This window comes from Myotis lucifugus, unplaced genomic scaffold, assembly GCF_000147115.1.
Source record: "Myotis lucifugus unplaced genomic scaffold, Myoluc2.0 scaffold_138, whole genome shotgun sequence".
In the NCBI taxonomy this organism is placed as follows: Eukaryota; Metazoa; Chordata; class Mammalia; order Chiroptera; family Vespertilionidae; genus Myotis; species Myotis lucifugus.
In genome coordinates this window covers 3,234,594-3,256,008 of record NW_005871186.1, presented here as the reverse complement: position 1 = coordinate 3,256,008, position 21,415 = coordinate 3,234,594, and the positions used below count along the sequence as shown (strand labels likewise).

The 21,415-nt window shown below is 38.5% G+C and overlaps 2 protein-coding genes across 2 annotated transcripts; both read right to left on the bottom strand.

The window, feature by feature from the left end:
* Positions 1-9,736: 9,736 nt before the first annotated feature.
* LOC102419107 (olfactory receptor 52E4) lies at positions 9,737-10,681 on the bottom strand. Its single transcript, XM_006094648.1, has one exon. The coding sequence runs from the start codon at positions 10,679-10,681 to the stop codon at positions 9,737-9,739; it is 945 nt and encodes a 314-aa protein (XP_006094710.1).
* Positions 10,682-18,183: 7,502 nt separating this feature from the next.
* Positions 18,184-19,208, bottom strand: LOC102439257 (olfactory receptor 52N2). The gene has a single exon (XM_006094565.1). It carries the CDS (start codon positions 19,190-19,192, stop codon positions 18,227-18,229), a length of 966 nt encoding a protein of 321 aa, XP_006094627.1. The 5' UTR covers positions 19,193-19,208; the 3' UTR covers positions 18,184-18,226.
* Between the last annotated feature and the right edge of the window lie 2,207 nt (positions 19,209-21,415).

Genomic DNA, 21,415 nt, shown 5'->3' with positions numbered 1-21,415 from the left:
CCCACCAGGTCGTTATTCCCAAGGGGTCCCAGATTGCGAGAGGGCACAGGTCGGGCTGGGGGACCCCCCCCCTACCCCCGAGTGCACAAATTTTTGTGCACCGGGCCGCTAGTAAATAAATAAATATATAAATAAATAAATAAATAAATAAATTGTGTGTGTATATATATATACACACACATACACATACTAGAGGCCCGGTGCACAGATTCATGCACCAGTGGGGTCCCTTGGTCTGGCCTGCAGGAATCAGGCTGAAACCAGCTCTCTGACATCCCCTGAGGGTCCCAGATTGTGAGAGGGCATAGGCCAGGCCGAGGGACTCCACTGGTGCACGATTGGGCCTGGGGAGGACCATGGGAGGGCTCCAGGGTGTGTCTGGCCCATCTCTCCCAGTCCCGATCTGCCAGACTCCAGCAGCAAGCTAACCTATTGGTTGAAGCATCTGCCCCCCCGGTGGTCAGTGCACATCATAGCAAACTGTTGGACACAGTATATTAGGCTTTTATTATATAGGATTTCCCAGAACACACTATTGAGAAAATAAAAAATGACAGAAAATGAAAGCTCTGGACTGAGAGAAGTTACATGCAACACATAGATCAGATAATGAATTTTTATGCAGAATATGAAAAAATTTTTCAAGTCAATATTAAAAAGACAAAACTCTATTAAAAATAAGGTTAAATTTTAATACGTATTTCACAAACAGTATACAAATAGTCACTAAGTACAAATAGTCACATGAAAAGATGCTTACCATCATTGGTCATTAGGGAAATGTAAATTGAAATCACAGTAGATAGCAATACAATTAAAATGGCTAAAATTAAAAAGACTGGCACTATAAAATATAAGCAAGGATATGGAGCAATCAGAACTCTCATTCATTGCTAGTTAGATGCAAAATGAAAAAGATTTGGAGGACAGTTTTGTAGTTTTAAAAATACTGTTTAACATACATCTATCATATGATCCAACTAAAATACTCCTTGGTATGTACCCAAAAGAAAACAATTGTTCACACAAATACTTATACCTGGATGTTCATAGCAGCTTTATTTGTAATAGTTTTAAAATGGAAAAAAACAACACTGATAAACATACATGATTTTTCAACATAATCACACAAGGGGAAAAAACTTTTTGATATACAACACTCTGCACATTATACTTTATATGTACCCTGAGATAACTAGTCAAACATATTTCAGTTAATCAAGAAATGAGCTAAAGGTAAGAACTCACGGTAGTGCAAAATTAGCCATCATGAATATTGCTAGGCCATTGAATATGATTCTTTTTTTATTTATTTGTTTTTTTCCCATAATCATATGCCTTTATTTACACACCTGGGAAAATGACAACCATGATATAGTAAATGGTGAGGGAGAATGAAACCAACATACAAGTCTGGAGTTCTCTCCATATCTTTCTGTGATAATATCAACTATCATTAATAATTGATAATACTCTGATATTTTAAGTAGGTCTGACAAATCAGATGACCTATCCTATCCTCCTGTTTGCTGAAAATTATATCAATATGGCTTTGTATGGCTAGGTATCAATATGATATATTTCCTTTTTTCATCTCATTCCCTATTAATAGATTAGATTACTGTTTTTCAAATATTTTGGCTTGTGGCCCATATTAAGAACACATTTTATATCATGACCTAAGTACATGTAAACCTAAATACAAATATATACCAATTTTTATTTTTATTAAAAAATTGTTTTTCATTTCTTTGTTTTTCTTTAGTGATTAAGGTATTACATACATGTCCTTATTCCCTTATTGCCCCCCTTCCCTACTCCCATTCATGCCCTCACCCCTCTGGTGTCTCTGTCCATTGGTTAGGCTTATATGCATGCATACACGTCCTTTGGTTGATCTCTCCCCCATACCCCCACCCTCTCCTACCTTCTCTCTGAGGTTTGAGCATCTGATCAATGCTTCTCTGTCTCTAGATCTGTTTTTGTTCATCAGTTTATGTTGTTCATTATAGTCCACAAATGAGTGTGATCATGTGATATTTATCTTTCTCTGACTGACTTATTTCACTTAGCATAATGCTCTCCAGCTCCATCCATGCTGTTGAAAATGGTAGGAGTTCCTTCCTTTTTGTAGTATTCCATTATGTAGATGTATCACAGTTTTTTTTTAAAAATATATTATTTATTGATTTTTTTTACAGAGAGGGAGAGAGATAGAGAGTCAGAAACATCAATGAGAGAGAAACATCAATCAGCTGCCTCTTGCACACCTCCCACTGGGGATGCGCCCCAACCAAGGTACATGCCCTTGACCGGAATCGAACCCAGGACCCTTCAGGCCGCAGACAGACGCTCTATCCACTGAGCCAAACCAGTAGGGCATATCACAGTTTTTTAATTCAATCATATGCTAAATATGATTCTTAAAATATTCTATATATGCATGTTGAATATCCTATATAATAAAAGGGTAATATGCAAATAGACCAAATGGCAGAACAACCGAACAACCATTCAAATATGATATGCTAAGGCTGCTCAACCGCTCACTATGACGTGCACTGACCACCAGGGGGAAGATGCTCCGACCGGTAGGTTAGCTTACTTCTGGGGTCCAGCTGATAGGCACTGAGCGAGATGGGCCGGACATGCCTGGAGCCCTCCCATGGTCCCTCCCTGGCCCGATCTTGCACTGGTGGGGTCCCTCAGCCTGGTCTGCATTCTCTCGCAATCTGGGACCCCTCAGGGGATGTTGGAGAGCTGGTTTCAGCCCGATCCTGCAGGCCACTCCCCTTGAGAGGGTGCCAGATGCAGGTCTCATTGTTGGTGAGCGCTGCTGCGGCTGAGCGAGCCTCTCCCGATTGGGACTGATTGAACGTGAGCCCGCAGCAGGCACAGTGGGGCCAGGATGAGCAGGAGCAGCAGGTAGTAGCTGCAGGCAGTGTTGGACTGTGGATTTCGGCCCGATCCCTGCAGGCCACCCAGAATGGCCCCACCCATGCACAAATTTGTGCACCGGGCCTCTAGTTGTAATATAATAAAATATCTAACTATAAATTTAAGCAGTGAATGTTCCTAGAGTGTTTATATTTAATGGGTGAATAAGTACCTTTGTAGGTATTTGGAGAGCTCTGCTATAATACTCTATTCCAGGTCATTAATATAATATATTCATCCTTACTTGTTGTTTCTGGAGACTAGGCTTTGACCAAGCACATTTAGTTACTGTAGAATTATATAAAACAAAAGAAACAAAAATAAAACAACCCAAAAGAAATAAAAATAGAATTTTTTCCTACTCAAATGAAGGAAACAGAAACAATTATTAATATTCTCAAATGCTTATTATATTTTAATTCATTTTTAATTATAGTTGTCATATGACACTATATTAGTTTCAGGTGTGCACCATAGTGATTCAACATTTATACCACTTACAAAGTGATCACCACACTGTCTAGTAACCATCTGTCACCGTACATAGTTATTACTATGTGATTGGCTATATTCCCTATGCTGTACATTATAACCACACGACTTATTTCATTAATGGAAGTTTGTACTTCTTAATCCTCTTCCTCTTTTCCAGTCATCCCCCTACTCTACTTCCCTCTGGCAACTATCAGCTTTTTCTCTGTATCTATGAGTCTCTCTCTCTCTCTCTCTCTCTCTCTCTCTCTCTCTCTCTCTCTCCTCTTTTAAATTCCACAAATATGTGAACTTATATATTTGTCTTTCTCTGTTTGACTTATGTTACTTAATGCAATACCATCAAGGTCCATCCATGTTATCACAAATGGCAAGATTTCATTCTTTTTAAAAAAATATATTTCAGCCGAAACCGGTTTGGCTCAGTGGATAGAGCGTCGGCCTGCAGACTGAAAGGTCCCAGGTTCGATTCCAGTCAAGGGCAAGGACCTGGGTTGCAGGCACATCCCCAGTGGGGAGTGTGCAGGAGGCAACAGATTGATGTTTCTCTCTCATCGATGTTTCTAACTCTCTATCTCTCTCCCTTCCTCTCTGTAAAAAATCAATTAAATATATTTAAAAAATATATATATATATTTCAGAGAGGAAGGGAGATTTCAGCAAGGAAAGAGATAAAGAGATAGAAACATCAATGATAAGAGAGAATTATTGATCAGCTGCCCCTGCCCCCTGCATGCCGCTTACTGGGGATTGAGCCCACAACCCAGGCTTGTGCCCTGACCAGGTATTAGACCATGACTTCGTGGTTCATAGGTCGACGTTCAACCACTGAGCACACCAAGTGGGCAAAATTTCATCCTTTTTTTGACATAAAAAAGAATGCCACCTCTTTCTTATCTGGTTGCTTCAACATTTTGGATATTGTAAACAATGCTGCAATGAACATACGGGTGCATATATCTTTTTGAATTGGTATTTTTGTTTTCTTTGTATAAATACCCAGAAGTGGAATTGCTAGGTAGCATGGTTGCCATATGTTTATTTTTTGAGGAATCTTCAAACTACTTTTCTTAGTGGCTGCACTAGTTAACAATCATACCAACAGTGCATTATGGTTCCCTTTTCTCCACATCTTCAGCAACACTTGTTATTTGTTGTGTTTTTTGTAATAACCATTCTAACAGATGTGATGTAATATCTCATTGTGGTTTTGATTTGCATTTCATTGATGATTAGTGATGTTGAGCAGATAGTCTGTTGGCCATCTGTATGTCTTCTTTGGAGAAATGGCTACTCAGGTCTACTGTCCTTTTTTGTTGTTGTTGTTGTTAATGCTCACCAGAGGATATTTTTTCAATTGATTGTTTTTTGTAGAGAAAGTGGAAGGGAGGGGAAGAGGGTCACACATACACACACACACACACACACACACACACACACATTGATGTGAGAGAGACACATCAATCAGTTGTCTCCTTCACATACCCCGACTGTGCTCAGGATCGAACCCGCAATCCAGGTATGTGCCCTTGACCTGGAACCAATCCCAAGATCCTTTGGTGTGCCGGCCAACCATCTAACTACTGAACCACACCAGCCAGGGCCCTCTGCCCATTTTTTAAATTGGATTGGTTTTTTTTCACTGCTGTATTTTTTAACTATATATTTTTATTTTAGTTTTTCCATCACCATTTATCCCCACTATTCCCTCCTCCATCTCCACCCATACCCCTCTCCCCTCTACCCCTGGGAATCACACACTGTTTTCCGTGTCCATGGGTTCTTTCTCTTTTGTTTTTCTTTTTTGCTCAATCTTTTCACACATATCCCTCCAGAGCTGTGAGCCTGCTCTCTATCTATGAGTCTGTCTCTATTTTGTTCATTCAATACATTCCACATATGAGTGAAATCATATGGTAGAGACCCTAGCAGCTATGGGACATCTTTTCCTGATTTGGTGACTATTGAGACTCGTGGTTATGTTCAGTCCTTTAGACAGGTCTCATTCCACTTGTAATGAGCTTGACCATGGCCTAGCTATTGCCTCCAATTAATTACCCCATTCTTGACATAACTACTTAAAGTCTCACCCATTCAGATTTATGGTGGGGTAGCCTATATTTCTAGCTCAGGTCCTGAAAAATTAAGGTGGAGTTGAAGAGTCCAGCTTTAGGCTGACAATGTACATATAATTTTGGGGGCCCAACCATTGGCAATTACCTCACAAGGCAGGCCTCCCATGGTTAAGCTGCCCCCCCCCACAGCAGACTTGGTACATGGCCAGTTCATTGCTGCCTCAGCCATGCTCTTTTGCATAGTTATATTCTTAGCCCAGGCCCCTCCATCTGGAGGTCTCCTCATGGGGAAAGCTTGAAGATACTTTTCTGCACTCTGATTCAGTGCTCTGTATTTTTTTTCACTCCTAACCCTTCCCCATTTGAACTCCCTGTGGCCCCAGTGTTCAAAACTGCAGGAGGCTTTTATTCAAGGCTCCCTTGGCAGTGAGTCAACCCCCATGTCTGTGCTGATCCACCTGACCCTCAGCTTGTGAACCGTGGGGGGAAATGGAGTGGAGAAGTTAGTTCTTCTTCCTGTTTAGCCTCTGCCTTATGCTATTGTAATAAATTATTCAAGGCTTCACTGTTCTTTTAATTTTGTCATGTTTTTAATTGGGTACTCTGATACCTGACGGCTTAGCCATCTCCAGTGCAGCAGAGCTCTGACATTCTCACAATCCAGGTATCAGGTCTAGGGCTTTCCCCTCTGCATTACCTCTGGACTTCTGAATGGCAATCAGAGCTCCTTGTACTGCCGGGCCATTAATGAGTGATGTGGGTGAGCCCTGTGGGAAGCTTGGGTGGGCTCAAGAGAATCTCAGGGCTTAAGAAGCTTTCAACCTACAAGAACATCCAGGAAAGAGTGACTGAGAGAATAAATTAAGGTAACTAGAAGGAGAAGCACAAAAGGCAGTTCAAAAGAAAGAGAGCTGTCGGAGGGGATCCCACACTCAGATGATACTGCAAACCACCAGGATATGTGGAAGCAGGCGATGTATATGTATATATCAACATAGCCTCAATATATAAAATATTAACTAAGAAGCAAGGAAACATTAACAAAACAAAATGAGACATTTAAATACACCTATGATCATTAACAAATCTAGAGATTAAAATGAATAAAGAATAGTGAGTTTAACACACATAATTTACAAACTATAAAGCTTGCAGAATAATGGCTACCCAAATGATCTCCTCATCCTAAAGCCTTGTGATTGTGTTAGGGTACATAGCAAGGGGAAATAGTTTCAGATGACTGTCAGATAATGCATAGACCTGAAAATGTGGAATTATCTTGGATGACTCATTGGCTCCAATGTAACCACAGGGATTCTTAAATGTAGAAGAGGAAGGCAGAAGAGGAGAGTCAGATGGAAATATGAGTATGGGAGGAGGGCAGAAGTAACACTGTTGGCTATGAAGATGGAGAAAATGGGCTTCTAGATGCTAGAAAACACAGAAAAAGATGTTCTCTTCCAGAGCTTCCATAACTGAAAGCAGCCTTCTCAACACCTTGAGTTGAGCCCAGTGAGACCTGTGCTGGACTTCTGAATCACAAAAACTATCTATCTATCTGTATATATATATAAAAAGGCCAGTGACCAGAACGGTGGAATGACCGGAATGACTGGTGGCTATGACAGGCACTGCGGCAGCCAACCAGCCTGATCCGGGCTTTGATTGCTGCCCCCTGGCCAACCTGGCCCCCGATCAGCCCCCATCACTCCAATGGGGGGCAGGAGTGGCCGGCCAACTGCCCGTGGCCCCTCCCCCCACCAGCCTGGCCTGATGGGCCCCCATCGTGGCAGGCTGGCCAGACCCCACCCATGCACAAATTCATGCACTAGGCCTCTAGTAAAATAATAAATTTGTGGTGTTTTAAGTTTTATGGAATCTGTGGTAATTTGTTATAATTGCTATAGAAAACAAATATTCTGCATTCAATAAAAAAGGGTATTTGTATTTTTTATTAAGTTATAATTGACATATAACATTATATTAAGTTCAGGGGTGCAACATAATGATATGATATTTGTAAATATTGTGAAAAGATCATTAAATAAGTCTAGTTAACATCCATCATCCACATAATTACGATGTTTTCTTGTGATGAGAACATTTAAGAACTACTTTTTAGCAACTTTCAAATGTACACTACAATATATCTTTTACTATATTTACTATACTCTACATTACATAGTTATGACTTATTTATTTTTATGCCTGGAAGTTTGCATCTTTTGACCACCTCTACCCATTTAGCACCCATCCACACCTTTAGCAACCACCAATCTATTTCCTTTATCTGTTTTGAGCTCAGTTTTTTTTTTAGATTCTACATATAAATAAAATCATACAGTACTTGTATTTCTCTGACTAACTTACTTCACTTAACATAGTGCCCTTAAGGTCCATCAGTGTTGTGGCAAATGGCAGAACTTCCTTTTTTATGGCTGAGTAATATTCTATTGTCTATATACCATATTTTATGTATCCATTCATCCACCAGTGGACACTTAGGTTGCTTCAATATCTTGTCTATTGTAAATAATGCTGCAATAAACATGAGGGTGCATATATCTTTTCAAGTTAGTATTTTTTATTTCCTTTGGGGAAATATCCAGAAGTGGAATTGCTGGATCATATGGTAGCTCCAATTTTAGCTTTTTGAAGAACATTAATACTATTTTCCATAATGGCTGCACCAATTTGCATTCCTACCTGCAGTGCAGAAGTATCCTCTTTTCTCCACATCCTCACTCACCCTTATTATTTTTGATAATAGCCATTTTAACAAAAGCAAGGTGATGTCATATGTGTTTTTGATTTGTATTTCCCTGATGATTAGTGGTGTTGAGCACCTTTTGATGTGCGTGTTGGCCAGCTGTTTATCTTCTTTGGAAGATAATATTTTTAAGTAAAAATTCAATTATTAAGCACTTTCACTGTGAGTAGCAATATACCATTAGGTAAACATTAACCAAATGCATATCATTGGTCAAAAACTATAAAACATGGATAAGATACTGAGGCCTATCTGATAAGCCACAAAGAAGTGCAAATGGAAAGGTCTCAACATTACAAGGTACTTAATAATTAATGAATTCATGAATGAATAAAATGTATGAATCTAAAAATAATTACTATCTCTAGCATTAGATTTGACCTTTGAAAACATAATTGACATGTATAGGATTTCGCCCATTTTGGAGTGTTCATTCTTGAGCAATCTATCTTCTCTGCCATATTGATGCTTCTATGAAGTTCTCTATCTCTCACTCTCTTCCCTTTCTCTTTCTCTCAATAGAGATGGAGATAGATTAATTAAAATATAAATATATTTACATTTATATATGTTTTGATGTATTGCTATATACACATCTATAGACAGACCAGTTTACTTTGAACAATAAGTTACTTAATGGGAAATTTGCATCTACATGATGACTCTGGGAAAATTCCACGCAAAATCTCTCCAAATGCTTCTTCTTATAAGACCCTTAAGATTTCATGTACATTTCTATATTTATATTTATATGACATCAGATTCTGGTACATAATAAAGTATCAATAAGACTGTGGATAAAAATAATTAATCAAGTAAGAAAGGAATGAATGAATCTGTTACAAGTATTAAATACCTGTAGTCCTGCCCTAACCGGTTTGGCTCAGTGGATAGTGCGTTGGCCTGCGGACTCAAGGGTCCCAGGTTCGATTCTGGTCAAGGGCATGTACCTTGGTTGCAGGCACGTCCCCAGTAGGGAGTGTGCAGGAGGCAGCTGATAGATGTTTCTAACTCTCTATCCCTCTCCCTTCCTCTCTGTAAAAAAAAAATCAATAAAATATATTTAAAAAAAATAAAAATAAAAAACAGAGTTAAAAAACACACACAACAAAAACAAAAACAAAAAAACCTGCAGTCCTTGATGCAGGCAAGTGCATAAATTTGGCAATGTGGCCAGCACAATTGACTTCCTGCAAATAAAAAGAAGCATTTTACTCCACACAATCCATTTATAAGACCTAACCCTAGTAAAATCTTATAACTTAATTATCCAAACATTGTAGGTATTCCATAAATTTTCATGATTGCTTCGACAGTAATCACATTATATATTCTAGTTGGGATGTCTAGAGAAATTATAAATAAAATAATAGTAAGGTCAAAGTCTTTTTTTGTTGCAAGAGTCTGTAATTGAGAAACACATTGCTTTTCCCTATTTTAAAATGAGTATCTATAAGAGTGTTTATGTTGGTCTTTTTTTCAAAAAGAAGCTTGAAACCCGCTCCTGAATCTGTTTAGTCCTCACTCCATAGATGACAGGATTTAGGGCCGAAGGAACAACAACATATAAATTGGCCAGGAGGATGTGAATGTACGTGGGAACATTCCTGCCAAACCGATGGGTCATGGAGGAGAAGAAAGCTGGAGTGAAGAAGGCTAGGATAACACAGATATGGGAGCCACAAGTATTAAGAGCTTTGAGCCTGGCATCCCGAGAGGGAAGGCGAAAGACAGCTCGGAGTATTCTCACATAGGAGATGACAATCAGAACCATATCAACAAACATGATTGATATGAGAATTAATCCAAATATCATGTTTGCCTTTATATTGGCACAGGCCAGCCGAGCGATCCCCATGTGCTCACAGTATGTGTGGGGGATTCTACGGTGTCCACAGAAGGGAAGCCTCAAGATGAGAAACACCAGAGGGATAACCAAAATGAAATTGATACCAAACATCACAACAAGGATGAGGCCAATAGTTCCGTTGGTGAGAATCAGGCTGTACCGCAGAGGGTTGCAGATGGCAACATAGCGATCAAAGGCCATGACAACCAATACAAGAGTCTCCATAGCAATGAACATATGAATAAAGAACAACTGGGTGACACAACCCCCAAAGCTAATCTCGTTTAAAACAAACCAGAATATGCCCAACATCTTCGGGATAGTAGACGTGGACAGGCCCAGATCAATGGAGGCTAACATAGCCAGGAAATAAAACATGGGCTGATGAAGACTGTGCTCATTCTTGATCACAAACAGGATAGTGATGTTCCCCAAAAGGGCAATCAAATATACAGAACAAAAAGGAAACCCGATCCAAAAGTGCATCTCTTCAAGGCCTGGAACTCCCAGCAGGAAGAAAGAGGAGGGGTGGAAGTTGGTGTCATTGGAGGGGGACATTTCCTCTCTGTTTATTTCTTTGGAATCAAATTGAAAAACAAACACGTTATCAAAACATTTAAAGTCAAACCACATCAAATAAAACAATACAATTAATTTGAAGCAGCAATGAGCAGGACATTGTGAAGATTATATACCATCCTTGAAAGTATGGATTCATTTAGATATGAAAAATACTAACAATTCTGCTAAGTATAGCAAAGAAATCAGACAAAATCTCTCACTCCATAATATTAAATATTATTAAAAATATGTATCATTATGTAAATGTGTAATAGATAGATAAATATAGATGTAGGAGATGTAAGTGCCTTAAAGGAAAACAACGATGACAATTGGGTAATGCTGAAACTGGTGTAATTTTAAATTTATCATGGGGGAAGTCCTAACAAAGTGACATCTAAGCAGATATAAAAGTGCAATATGGGGATGATATAATGTAAAATTAATAATAAACATTAAGTATCTTTAAGACATGGGATGGCATTTCAATTTGAATTCTAGAAGGAATATTTTTTTAGCCCTCTGGTATGTGAACAGCTTTAATAAGCTGTGAAACAAGGGCTTTAGGAAAGTCAATAACTTTCTGAGGAAACAAGAAGCAGGTTTGTGAGGAGGAGTAAAGAAAAAATCAAACTCTGCCTCTTCCTTTTCCTTATTTTTTTCTTCTGTGATACATGGCTGGTGTGGTAAGTCAGAGTTAGGGGTACTTTTGCTTGAAAGGTTCCCTTAGCTAAGTGAGACTCAGGTAAGACAAAGGAAGAACTTACTTCCAAGGGCTTTCTTAAGTTTTCTATTGAAATTTCTATAGAAATTAACTCTATAAATTCTGGATTAAAAGAAAATGTACGTTAAAAAAGATTAACCAAAGAATTTATATGCATATATGCATAACCCATGGACACAGACTATAGAGTGGTGAATGCCTGGGGAGGGGGGTTCAATACGGGGGTGGGGGTCGGGGATGGGACAACTGTAATACTTTCAACAATAAAGATACATTATAAAAAACACACACATTCTGTTTGACCTACACTTTAAAAAAACTGAAATTAAGAAGAAATAAAGTAGGACATGGTACCCTACCAAGAATATTAAAACAACACCTACCTTATATGCCTATGTTTCACAGCCTCAGTTTCAGAGGTTTCTAGCGTGTCACTTATTTCTCAAACCTCATTTCTGGTGCCTCACTCCCAGAGCTCAGCCTTGAGTAGCATCACCTGTCTTAGCCATGACCAGGATCCTTTTAGAATCAGATTATAGCAGTATCTCTCCTGACTTTATTTGTCATGCCTACAAAGGAACATCAATGTTTATGCTGCAATAGGCTTCCAACTCCCAGCCCATCTCCCACAGGACCATTAATCCTTAGGGTCTGGAAGGTTCCTCTTCCTGAAAGAAATAGTTTATTCTCCTGAGCCTATATTTCTGAACCATGGGATCTGTGGCTACCACCTTCCATTATTAGTCTCCACTTGGACCAACTCCACAGACTCCACCCCTGAGTTTCACCTTTGGCTTAGCAGCATTAAACTCTTAAAAGATGTTGGCTTTCATTTACATTAACAGAAGCACGATAATATAATTGGGAATGTATAATATATACTGGAGAAACAATAAGTATACAAATAATGCTAATGCCATGGCATGTAAAAATGGTCTGGAATAGCAGTGAGCAGATAAGCTCTAAGGCAGCAGTTCTCAACCTGTGGGTCGAGACCCCTTTAGGGGTCAAACGACCCTTTCACAGGGGTCGCCTAAGACCATCGGAAAACACATATATAATTACATATTGTTTTTGTGATTAATCACTATGCTTTAATTATGTTCAATTTGTAACAATGAAATTGGGGGTCACCACAACATGAGGAAGTGTATTAAAGAGTCGAGGCATTAGGAAGGTTGAGAACCACTGCTCTAAGGCCTCCTGAAATATTCCTACTCTGGGTTAAGTAAGGGGAAATGGCCAGACAATGCACAATGTCAAATCTTCTAGAATTTTGCTGATTAGTGGAATTTCATGGAGATTGAAGCAGTAGCAGGTTTTTAGGTCATTACAAATTACGGTTGGACCATACACAGAGATCCAGAATCCCTTTTCCTGGGATCCAACACCATTGTGATTGGAAGTATCAGCTCTATTTAGCCATGTCAGAATTCAGAGCTCAGACATTCCTTCTCATGCTCTCAAAGTTCAATGTCCTTTTTGTTCAGACCAACATATAATAGTCCCGAGGGTCGAGACTGCACCATGGATGAATAGGTTTACCAAAGCAGGACAACAAAATAATTGGAGGCTAGAAATCTTCCAATATATAGGTGTATAAAAGTTAAATAGATGCAACATGAAAATCTGAGAAGCCAGTGAGACATGGGAGAATAAGACAAGGGGAATAAATAGCAGAGAAATAAATAATTTACTGCCCTATGTGACATGGTCAACCATTAACATGATCCACTTTCTCAACATTCTTCCATCATTTAATTTATTACTCATTTGTATCCAGTTTTCATGGCATTCTATAGGAGACCAGCTGCTTCTCTGAGTGACCAACCTGCAGGAAATCTGAAAGATTAACCCTTACTTATCAGTTGGACCACTTATTCTCAAGAAATGGTCTCTACTTGTCATACTCAGTTCCATCAGAAACCCAGGTTATTGAAATATAGAAGGCTGAGATGTGACAATTTTGAAGATGTTACTGGTCAATGGTGAAGAATATACTCATAAACACTACCAAAGAATGACTTTATTCAGGGTGTTTGTATCACTAGGCAAACGGTTCATTTAATTCTTCAGGGGAAGCAGGCAGTCTTTGCGTCAGTCTTTGTGTCAATGTTCTCTTACCCCAGACCCATGGGAGATATGAGTCATAAAATGACAACTACAAAAAGTTTGGATATCCTAGTGGTAATTATTTATCTTTACAGTGCTTGAATTGGTATGCAGCGTTGTTACTACAGGTGGAAGTCAGTAACTTTGATTCAAGTCATCAGATAACTCTCCCAGGGAGACCTTTGGCATGGGATTCATCCAGGGTCACGTCTGTGGAATAACTGCTTAACAATTCCAACCTCAAAGGGATAGAGTACAATTTTGTAATATTCATTGTCCTCATCTTCCAGATGGTTCACAGTCTCCCTTAACATCCTCTGTATGCTATGAACTAAGTGATTGGTGCATGAGCAGCAAACCCTTTATCAATCATGCATCCCAGTGTTTTCATCATAAAACAGGGTTGGGGATACAGTAAATCTCATTACATTTGTCCCCTTAACCAGGGAAGCTCAGCTGTAAGTTCAGTGAATTCACTTGGTTTCCCTCGCAATCATTAACTTCCTGATGCGGGGGAAGAAGATGGAAGATCACAATCAAGTGGTCACATGTACCAGACACTGTAAGCCTCTCTCCCGGTTCCCATTTAATGAGGTTGAATATCATTGCAGTGATAGTGTGCTAATATAACCGAACAATCAATGGGTCCATGCTGCCTATCACTACTTGAGCCAATTAAGCAGAGACAGAGTTGAATCACATATGAGCGTTTATTCGAATAAACCTGGCAGTATGGGAGAGCAGAAGGTCATCCACAAAAATCTTCTCTGCAACAGCTGCTTCTATTGGGTAGAAGGACAAAGATTACATGGGGAAGTAGGCAAAAGTTATGCCAAATGGGCAGTTTATAGGTAATTCAGGTTGGAGATTTGCAAAGGCCTGCAGGTGTGCAAAGGCTGGGGGTCTTCAAAGCACTGGCAGCTCTGGTTTCTGCAACAAGGCTGTTAATCTTTCCATGATAATAGGCAGCTCCTTGATGGGGAGGATGGGCTGCATTTCCAGGTGAGCTCCCAGGTCCTGTCCCACACCCAGCCAGGTTAGAATGTGCCTTCTTTAACCAGAACAAAACAATCACGGTTAACAAAGCATGATTAATATTTCTTACCTTTATAGTTGGTCCCCAATATTCTATTTCTGCCACTATCAATAAGAGTGAGCCTCTCAGTTTGAGGATAAGAGTCAGGGAATTCACTTGTTTCACTTTGGTATGACATAGAGCAGGGATTTCAACCAGTGTGCCACAAGAATTTTTAAAACATGCAATACCTGGCTATTTAGTCAGGATCACTGACCTTTTTTTCCCTTAGATTGTCAAATAAAAAATTGACCACAGCCAACACAACAATAGCCACCCTATGTAAATGAATCAACATTATACTTATTTTTGTCAGATTGGCAAAAATAGAAAATATTTTTGGTGTGCTGCAGAATTTTAGTAATTAGTTTATAGTTTATGTATGCCGTGAGATGAAAAAGGCTATATGAATGTTGACAATTTACTGAGCTTTGTGCACTGTTTTGCAAATGTGTTATATTTCACTTATTCAAAAAGTAAAGATTTAAATGAAAGAAACAATATAGAAGAAAATATGGGAGAATAATTTTTTAAAAAATATATTTTATTGATTTTTTACAGAGAGGAAGGGAGAGAGATAGAGAGTTAGAAACATCGATCAGCTGCCTCCTGCACATCTCCCACTGGGGATGTGCCTGCAACCCAGGTACATGCCCTTGACCGGAATCGAACCTGGGACCTTTCAGTCTGCAGGCCGACACTCTATCCACTGAGCCAAACCGGTTTCAGCTACTTTTATTCTAATCATCTCAGATGAGCAAAAACCATTATAAACCTGAGATGAAACTTAGTAGTCATTAAAGAAAAATAGTAATACATTTGACTCTTTAAAAAATTTCTTATGACAAAATAGCCATAAACAACATCAAGAGAGATATAAGGGCATGGAAGAATGTGACTCATATCATGGGCAAAGGAATAAACAGCTAAATAAGTAAAGAGATATACCAAATAATTGTTAAATGCCTAATAAAACACCAGTCAAGGTTATAAATAGGTAGCGTGCATAAAACTAAATAAATTATAAGCATATAGAAATCTGGTTAATTTAATTCAAAATTGGGTAACATGTAAATAACAGTTGTATTGTTTTACATTTCCAAATGGCAAAATATTTGAAACTTATTAAAATATTACTTAATGGGTGTTGGGGAAATGTTGATCTTCTACTTTAAAAATTTGGGGTACAAATTGGTAATACCACCTCTCTAAATAAAGGAACAATGTGCCGTGATCTAGCAATTACTTCTAGAAATAGTTTTGAAGCTTCCAAATGGACAAAGTAAGCTTGGTAAAGTTTATGCACCCCAACATTGCTCAGACACACTCCAAATGTAAAAGAAAAAAATGTTTATACAAGATAAAAGCTGTTCTATACAGAGAGATATGGGATAAAAGAATATCACAAAATATTGTTCAATAAAAAAGAGTATTGTGTATGATATCATTTGGATTTTAAAACCATATCATTGTGGAAGAATCTGGAAGAACATACAAGACTTGATGATGGTGGTTGGCTCCAGAGAGGAATAGTAGGTTGTGGTAAATTTTATTTTATTTACTACATAGAATTTGATAATTTTAAATATTAAATTTTGTACATATGTGACATATATATATATATATATATATATATATATATATATATATATCTGAAGGAAACCAGGATATGTTACCATGCAATATGCTTCTTTGATTTAAAAATTATTCTGTGCTGAAGACAACAAAGAAGCAATAAGTACAAAATATTAAAGAAAGTGATATATATACATACATACATACATACATATATATATATATATATATATATGAAGCAGTAAGTACAAAAATAGAAAAAGCGCTCCCTCTTTTTTCCTAGAGGCAGGAAATAGCTTCTTTTACTGGAGACAAACTCTTATTAGCCCAGCAAAGGTACCAAAGGAATCTGCTAACAAAACCTTGTTAAACTGTTATCTTCCTAGTTACTTCTTCACCATTTACTTCCCTAGTCCAAAGGTTTGTCAAGTTTTATTCCAATTGTTTTTTGTTTGTTTTACAAATATATTGTTTGCCTAACAAGTGTAAAAGCTTTCTTCTCTAGTCACTGGTCTTCATTTTCTTGTGAAGACTCCTGTGTACATGTAAAAATTCAATACAGTTTGTATGCTTTTCTCCTGTTAATCTGTTTTTGTCCATTTAACTTTCAGATCCAGCCAGGGACTCTAAAAGCACTGAGAAAAACTTTTTCTTCCCTTACAAAACAAAACAGATCACTTTCTAAAGCTAAAATTATAAGTTGGAAGTATACTGATTGGCATGAAAAATGTTGATGGTATGTTAACCAATAAAAATCTGAGGCTGTTTTAAAAGTTTATTTTGGGGTCAAATCCAAGAGATGCAGATTCAGGTAGCAACCCAAAGGGTGCTCTAGAGAGAACAAGGAAAGGTGGGAGGATGAAAACTACAAGGAAGGAAGTGAAGTTCATATGTGTCCATATTGCTCCAGCATATTTATGGCTCCAGGATGTTTCAGGGTTTTCCTTGAGCTGAGTTTAGCAACAAGTTTAGCAACTTAATAGAAGCTCTGAAAACTGAGGCACAAGATGTGCACAGGCCTCACTTCCTTAGTAGCCTCCTGAGTTTATTTTAAGTGTCTCTCTTAACAATGCTTTTCTCTCTCTCTTTCCCATCCCTTTATACTGCATCCTTTTTTAAAAAAGTTATCTCTCATTTTTCTTTCATTTATGCATCTTTTTGTTTCTGAGCTATCTGAGGCCAGGGATTGTATCCTATTTCTCTCTCTCTTTCTCTTTCTCCCCCGCCTTCTCTCTCTCTCTCTCTCTCTCTCTCTCTCTCTCTCTCTCTCTCTCTCTCTCTCTCTCTCTCTCATTAAACCCTAGGTATGATCAATAATATCACCTACATAAATATATATATATATCAGAAAATGAATGAAGAATTGGATACATTTATTACATACTAATAATTTAATCAATGATTTTGGCTACTTGACTAGTAAAATTACAATTATATTTTTTAGGTGTAAAATCATGGAGATCCTAACCTGATGAAATGGGGAATACAGAACTCTTAGACATGTCTTACATGGAATGTAGAGTATTTAAAATCAAACAAACATTTAGCCAATAATTAAAATTGGAAGATTTCACAAAACATCTAAGTCTAGATTGTCTTAAAAATATTGAAAAATTTTGCAATACTGGGCCTATGGTATCCCATGGCAACCATGTGCTCGAATGCTTGAATGGAATAGAATTTGTCCTTTGTGTAGAGGACATGCTTGCTCCACATCACCACAACTTCCTTTTCTTATAGGCAATGCATACACTACCACCAGGCCTGCAACCCTCATTTTGTTTCCTGTCTGTTCTCACTAGACATATGAGTCTATATATCCCTATGTAAAACATAAAATTTATGAGGAATAGATATGTTATCTCTTTCGTCTGCATTCTCTTCTTTGGCAGATTTTTACACAAAAGAAACATTTCATAATATATATGTACTCACAAATGCTTCAGAGACTCTATACATGAGGACTCATGCTTTGAATACCATTTTTTCTCACATCTTTTACAAATTTCTCCTCTATTTTATCCCCAACACCCCAGCAATATGTCTGCTTTATGATTTAGTTGTCTTGGGTAAAGACAACCTTGTCTCCAAGTAAAAATTTGATGACACCTTCCCGAATCTGTTTGGTTTTGACTCCATAAACAATTGGGTTCATTGTCGGGGGCAGTAGCAGATAAAGGTTGGCCACAATGATGTGTATGTGGTGGGGGATAGTGTGTCCCCCAAAACGGTGAGTGAAGAAAGTGAAAAAAGCTGGGACATAGGTGATCACAATGGCACAGATATGCGATGTACAGGTGCTGAAGGCTTTGTGACGAGCATCTGCGGATGACAGGCTCACGACAGCTCGCAGGATCATAGTGTAAGACAGGGAAATACAGCAGATGTCAAACACACCAATAAGGAGAGCAACCATCAGACCATAAATACCATTGACCTTGAAATTGCCACAGGACACCTTGGCCACAGACATGTGGTCACAGTAGGTATGGGGAATGAAGTTGCCCCGGCAATAGGGCAGGCGCTTGGTGAGGAATGTGAATGGGATGACGAGCATCACACCCCTCAGAAAGGTGGCAAGACCGGCCTTGGCAATGACAGGGTTGGTGAGGATGGTGGAATAACGTAAAGGGTAGCAGATGGCCACATAACGGTCCAGAGCCATGAGCATAAGCACCCCAGACTCCATCCCCGTCAGCATGTGGACAAAAAACATCTGAGCCAGGCAGGCATTAAAGTCAATCTCCTTGAGGTTGAACCAGAATATGCACAGCATATTGGGGACAGTGGTGGTGCACAGAGTGACATCTGTGAAGGAGAGCAGGGCCAGGAAGTAGTACATGGGCCGGTGCAGGGCCTCCTCATGGCTGATGAGGTAGATGAGCCCACAGTTCCCCAAGACAGCAATGATGTACATGAAGAAGAAGGGCAGGGAGATCCAGATGTGTGCAGCTTCCAGGCCAGGAACACCATTCAAGATAAAGAATTTGGGAGTCAGGCTGGAGCTGTTGGCTCCCCACATAATGGCTGACAGGAGGTGGGCATTTTACTTCTTTTAAAAGTGGAAGTTTGCTGGACAAAGAGGTGATTCAAAAGTGAGTAGAGGACTTGGAAACTAAATGCAAAACAAACGAACAGCAACAGAAAATCCCACTAATAACATTTTGAATGTGAAGTGATCAAGTTGCCCTGGAGTCACATTGTCAAACTGTACATTCCATCTTGTTACCTAGTATGTGATACTGACATTTTTTTTAGCCATTTTGTGGCTCAGTTTTCTCAATCTAAAATGGGGTTAATAATTGTGCCAAACTCATGAAATTTTTAGATTATTCAATAAAGCCAGTTATGTAATGTGCTAAAATTGTGCGGAGTATATGATGAATACTCAATAAACATTAGCTGTAATACTACTGCGATTACTACTATTAGTATTATTTTCTACCACAGTATAAAACACCCCATGTGATCAAACTTACCTTTATTAATATATCAAGAAAATTCAAATGAAGCTGCTCAACCCTGCTGTAACTCCAGTGCCATTGTGTACTTTATGGTGGGAAAGGTAGTATGAGATTTTGAAAATTGCAGTTACATGGGGTGATTGAGAAGTGAACTTTAGAAAGCAAATGCTAGTTACTAGGGACTCCAAGAGACTAAAATACATTCTCACATTTTAGACAGCAAACATTGTAAATGTCTCAACCCTGGAATGAAACCCAGGGACATCTTGTCCTGTTCAATCCCTGAAGGGCTCCTGCTGGTCTAGGTAACTAAGCATGTGGACACCGGAACTTCTGCAGAAAGTGAAAAAAGCTGAGATGCCACCTCTGAGGTCTACCTCCTTCTAAGACAGTCAGAGGGCACTGGAGCCACAAGACTGAAAAGAAAAGGCCAGGATATTCAGCTGTCAGAGGAGGAAAAATTTTTGTCTTTGCAGGACCTGCTGGTAAACTCAAAATGATCATCCATCATGGAAAACCTCAGGCTCTTCCAAGCTTCAACACCAATTAATTAAACCATTGATCCACACTCAAATCACAACCAAACAACGAGCAGATAAACTCCGGGCCAGTCCTCCCCCCACCCCCCTCTTCAGTATATGATCTCTCTTTACCCCTTCCCGGCCAGTTCTTTCTCAAAGAGGCACATGAATTCTGTGATTAGAGCATATTCCAAAGAAGGAAAACAAAACAGATGAGTGCCTGCTCTCAGAATATGAGAGCAGAGCTTTATTGCCTGCTTGTTTATACAGACATGGACATGCAGACTCCATGAGTTTCTAATACTAACTAGCTGGATGGACTTGAACAAGCTTGGTCGTCCTTTTTATAATTTAGTGAATTTTAAGGGGGGGGGTGATAAAAATACATATTATAGAGGTGTTAGAATGATTCAGTGAGAGTTAATCCTCCAAATGGTACCTGGAATCTAGTAGGTAATCTATGTATGTTATCTATTATAATAATCAATAATTGCCATGTTATGTGCTAACACTTATTTAACAGATCTTTATTGATTGTCTTTCACATGCTAGGTATCCTTCTAGTTTCTAGGAATACATTACTGAACCAAACAGACAAAACCCTCTTCATTTATGGAGCTAATATTTAATTCTGTATTCAAACTTACAAAAATGCCATGGACATATGTTTTTATCTCATTTTATACATGAGGAAATGTAAATCCAGGGTGAATCAATAAAATGCCTAAGTCCACAAACAGTAAAAGTTGGTAGAGCCATGATTCAAATCCAGATGATTTTGACTTTGAAGCCATGGGTTTTATCAATTTATACCTGTTGTCCTAACTTACTGATTCTAATTTTAAGATATAACTGCATAAACTGAACATAATTAGGTTAAACAAATCATGATGGCATAGAAGAAAGCTTATTTTTAATAATATATTAGGGAGGAGATGGAACAAATGTATAAAGTCACAGAAAGTTAGTCTTTAGTAAGGGAGCTCTCTACATAGAGAATGCCTGTCTGTGAGAGAAAACTTGTCCGTGAGAGAGAACCTGTCTGAGAGAGAACCTATCTGTGAGATAGTTGCCATCCTATTCCTGGACTTATCCACATACACAGAGTTCTATGGAAAGATTTTTATAGGGAAGCCCCTTCCAGAAATCTCTCTGGGATTCAAGTCTAATCTTCTATTACTTGTTCGCAAAGAACATTTCCACCAGAAGCTATTCTGATTAATATTGATATTCATCAATTCAGGAAAAACCCTCTTTTTT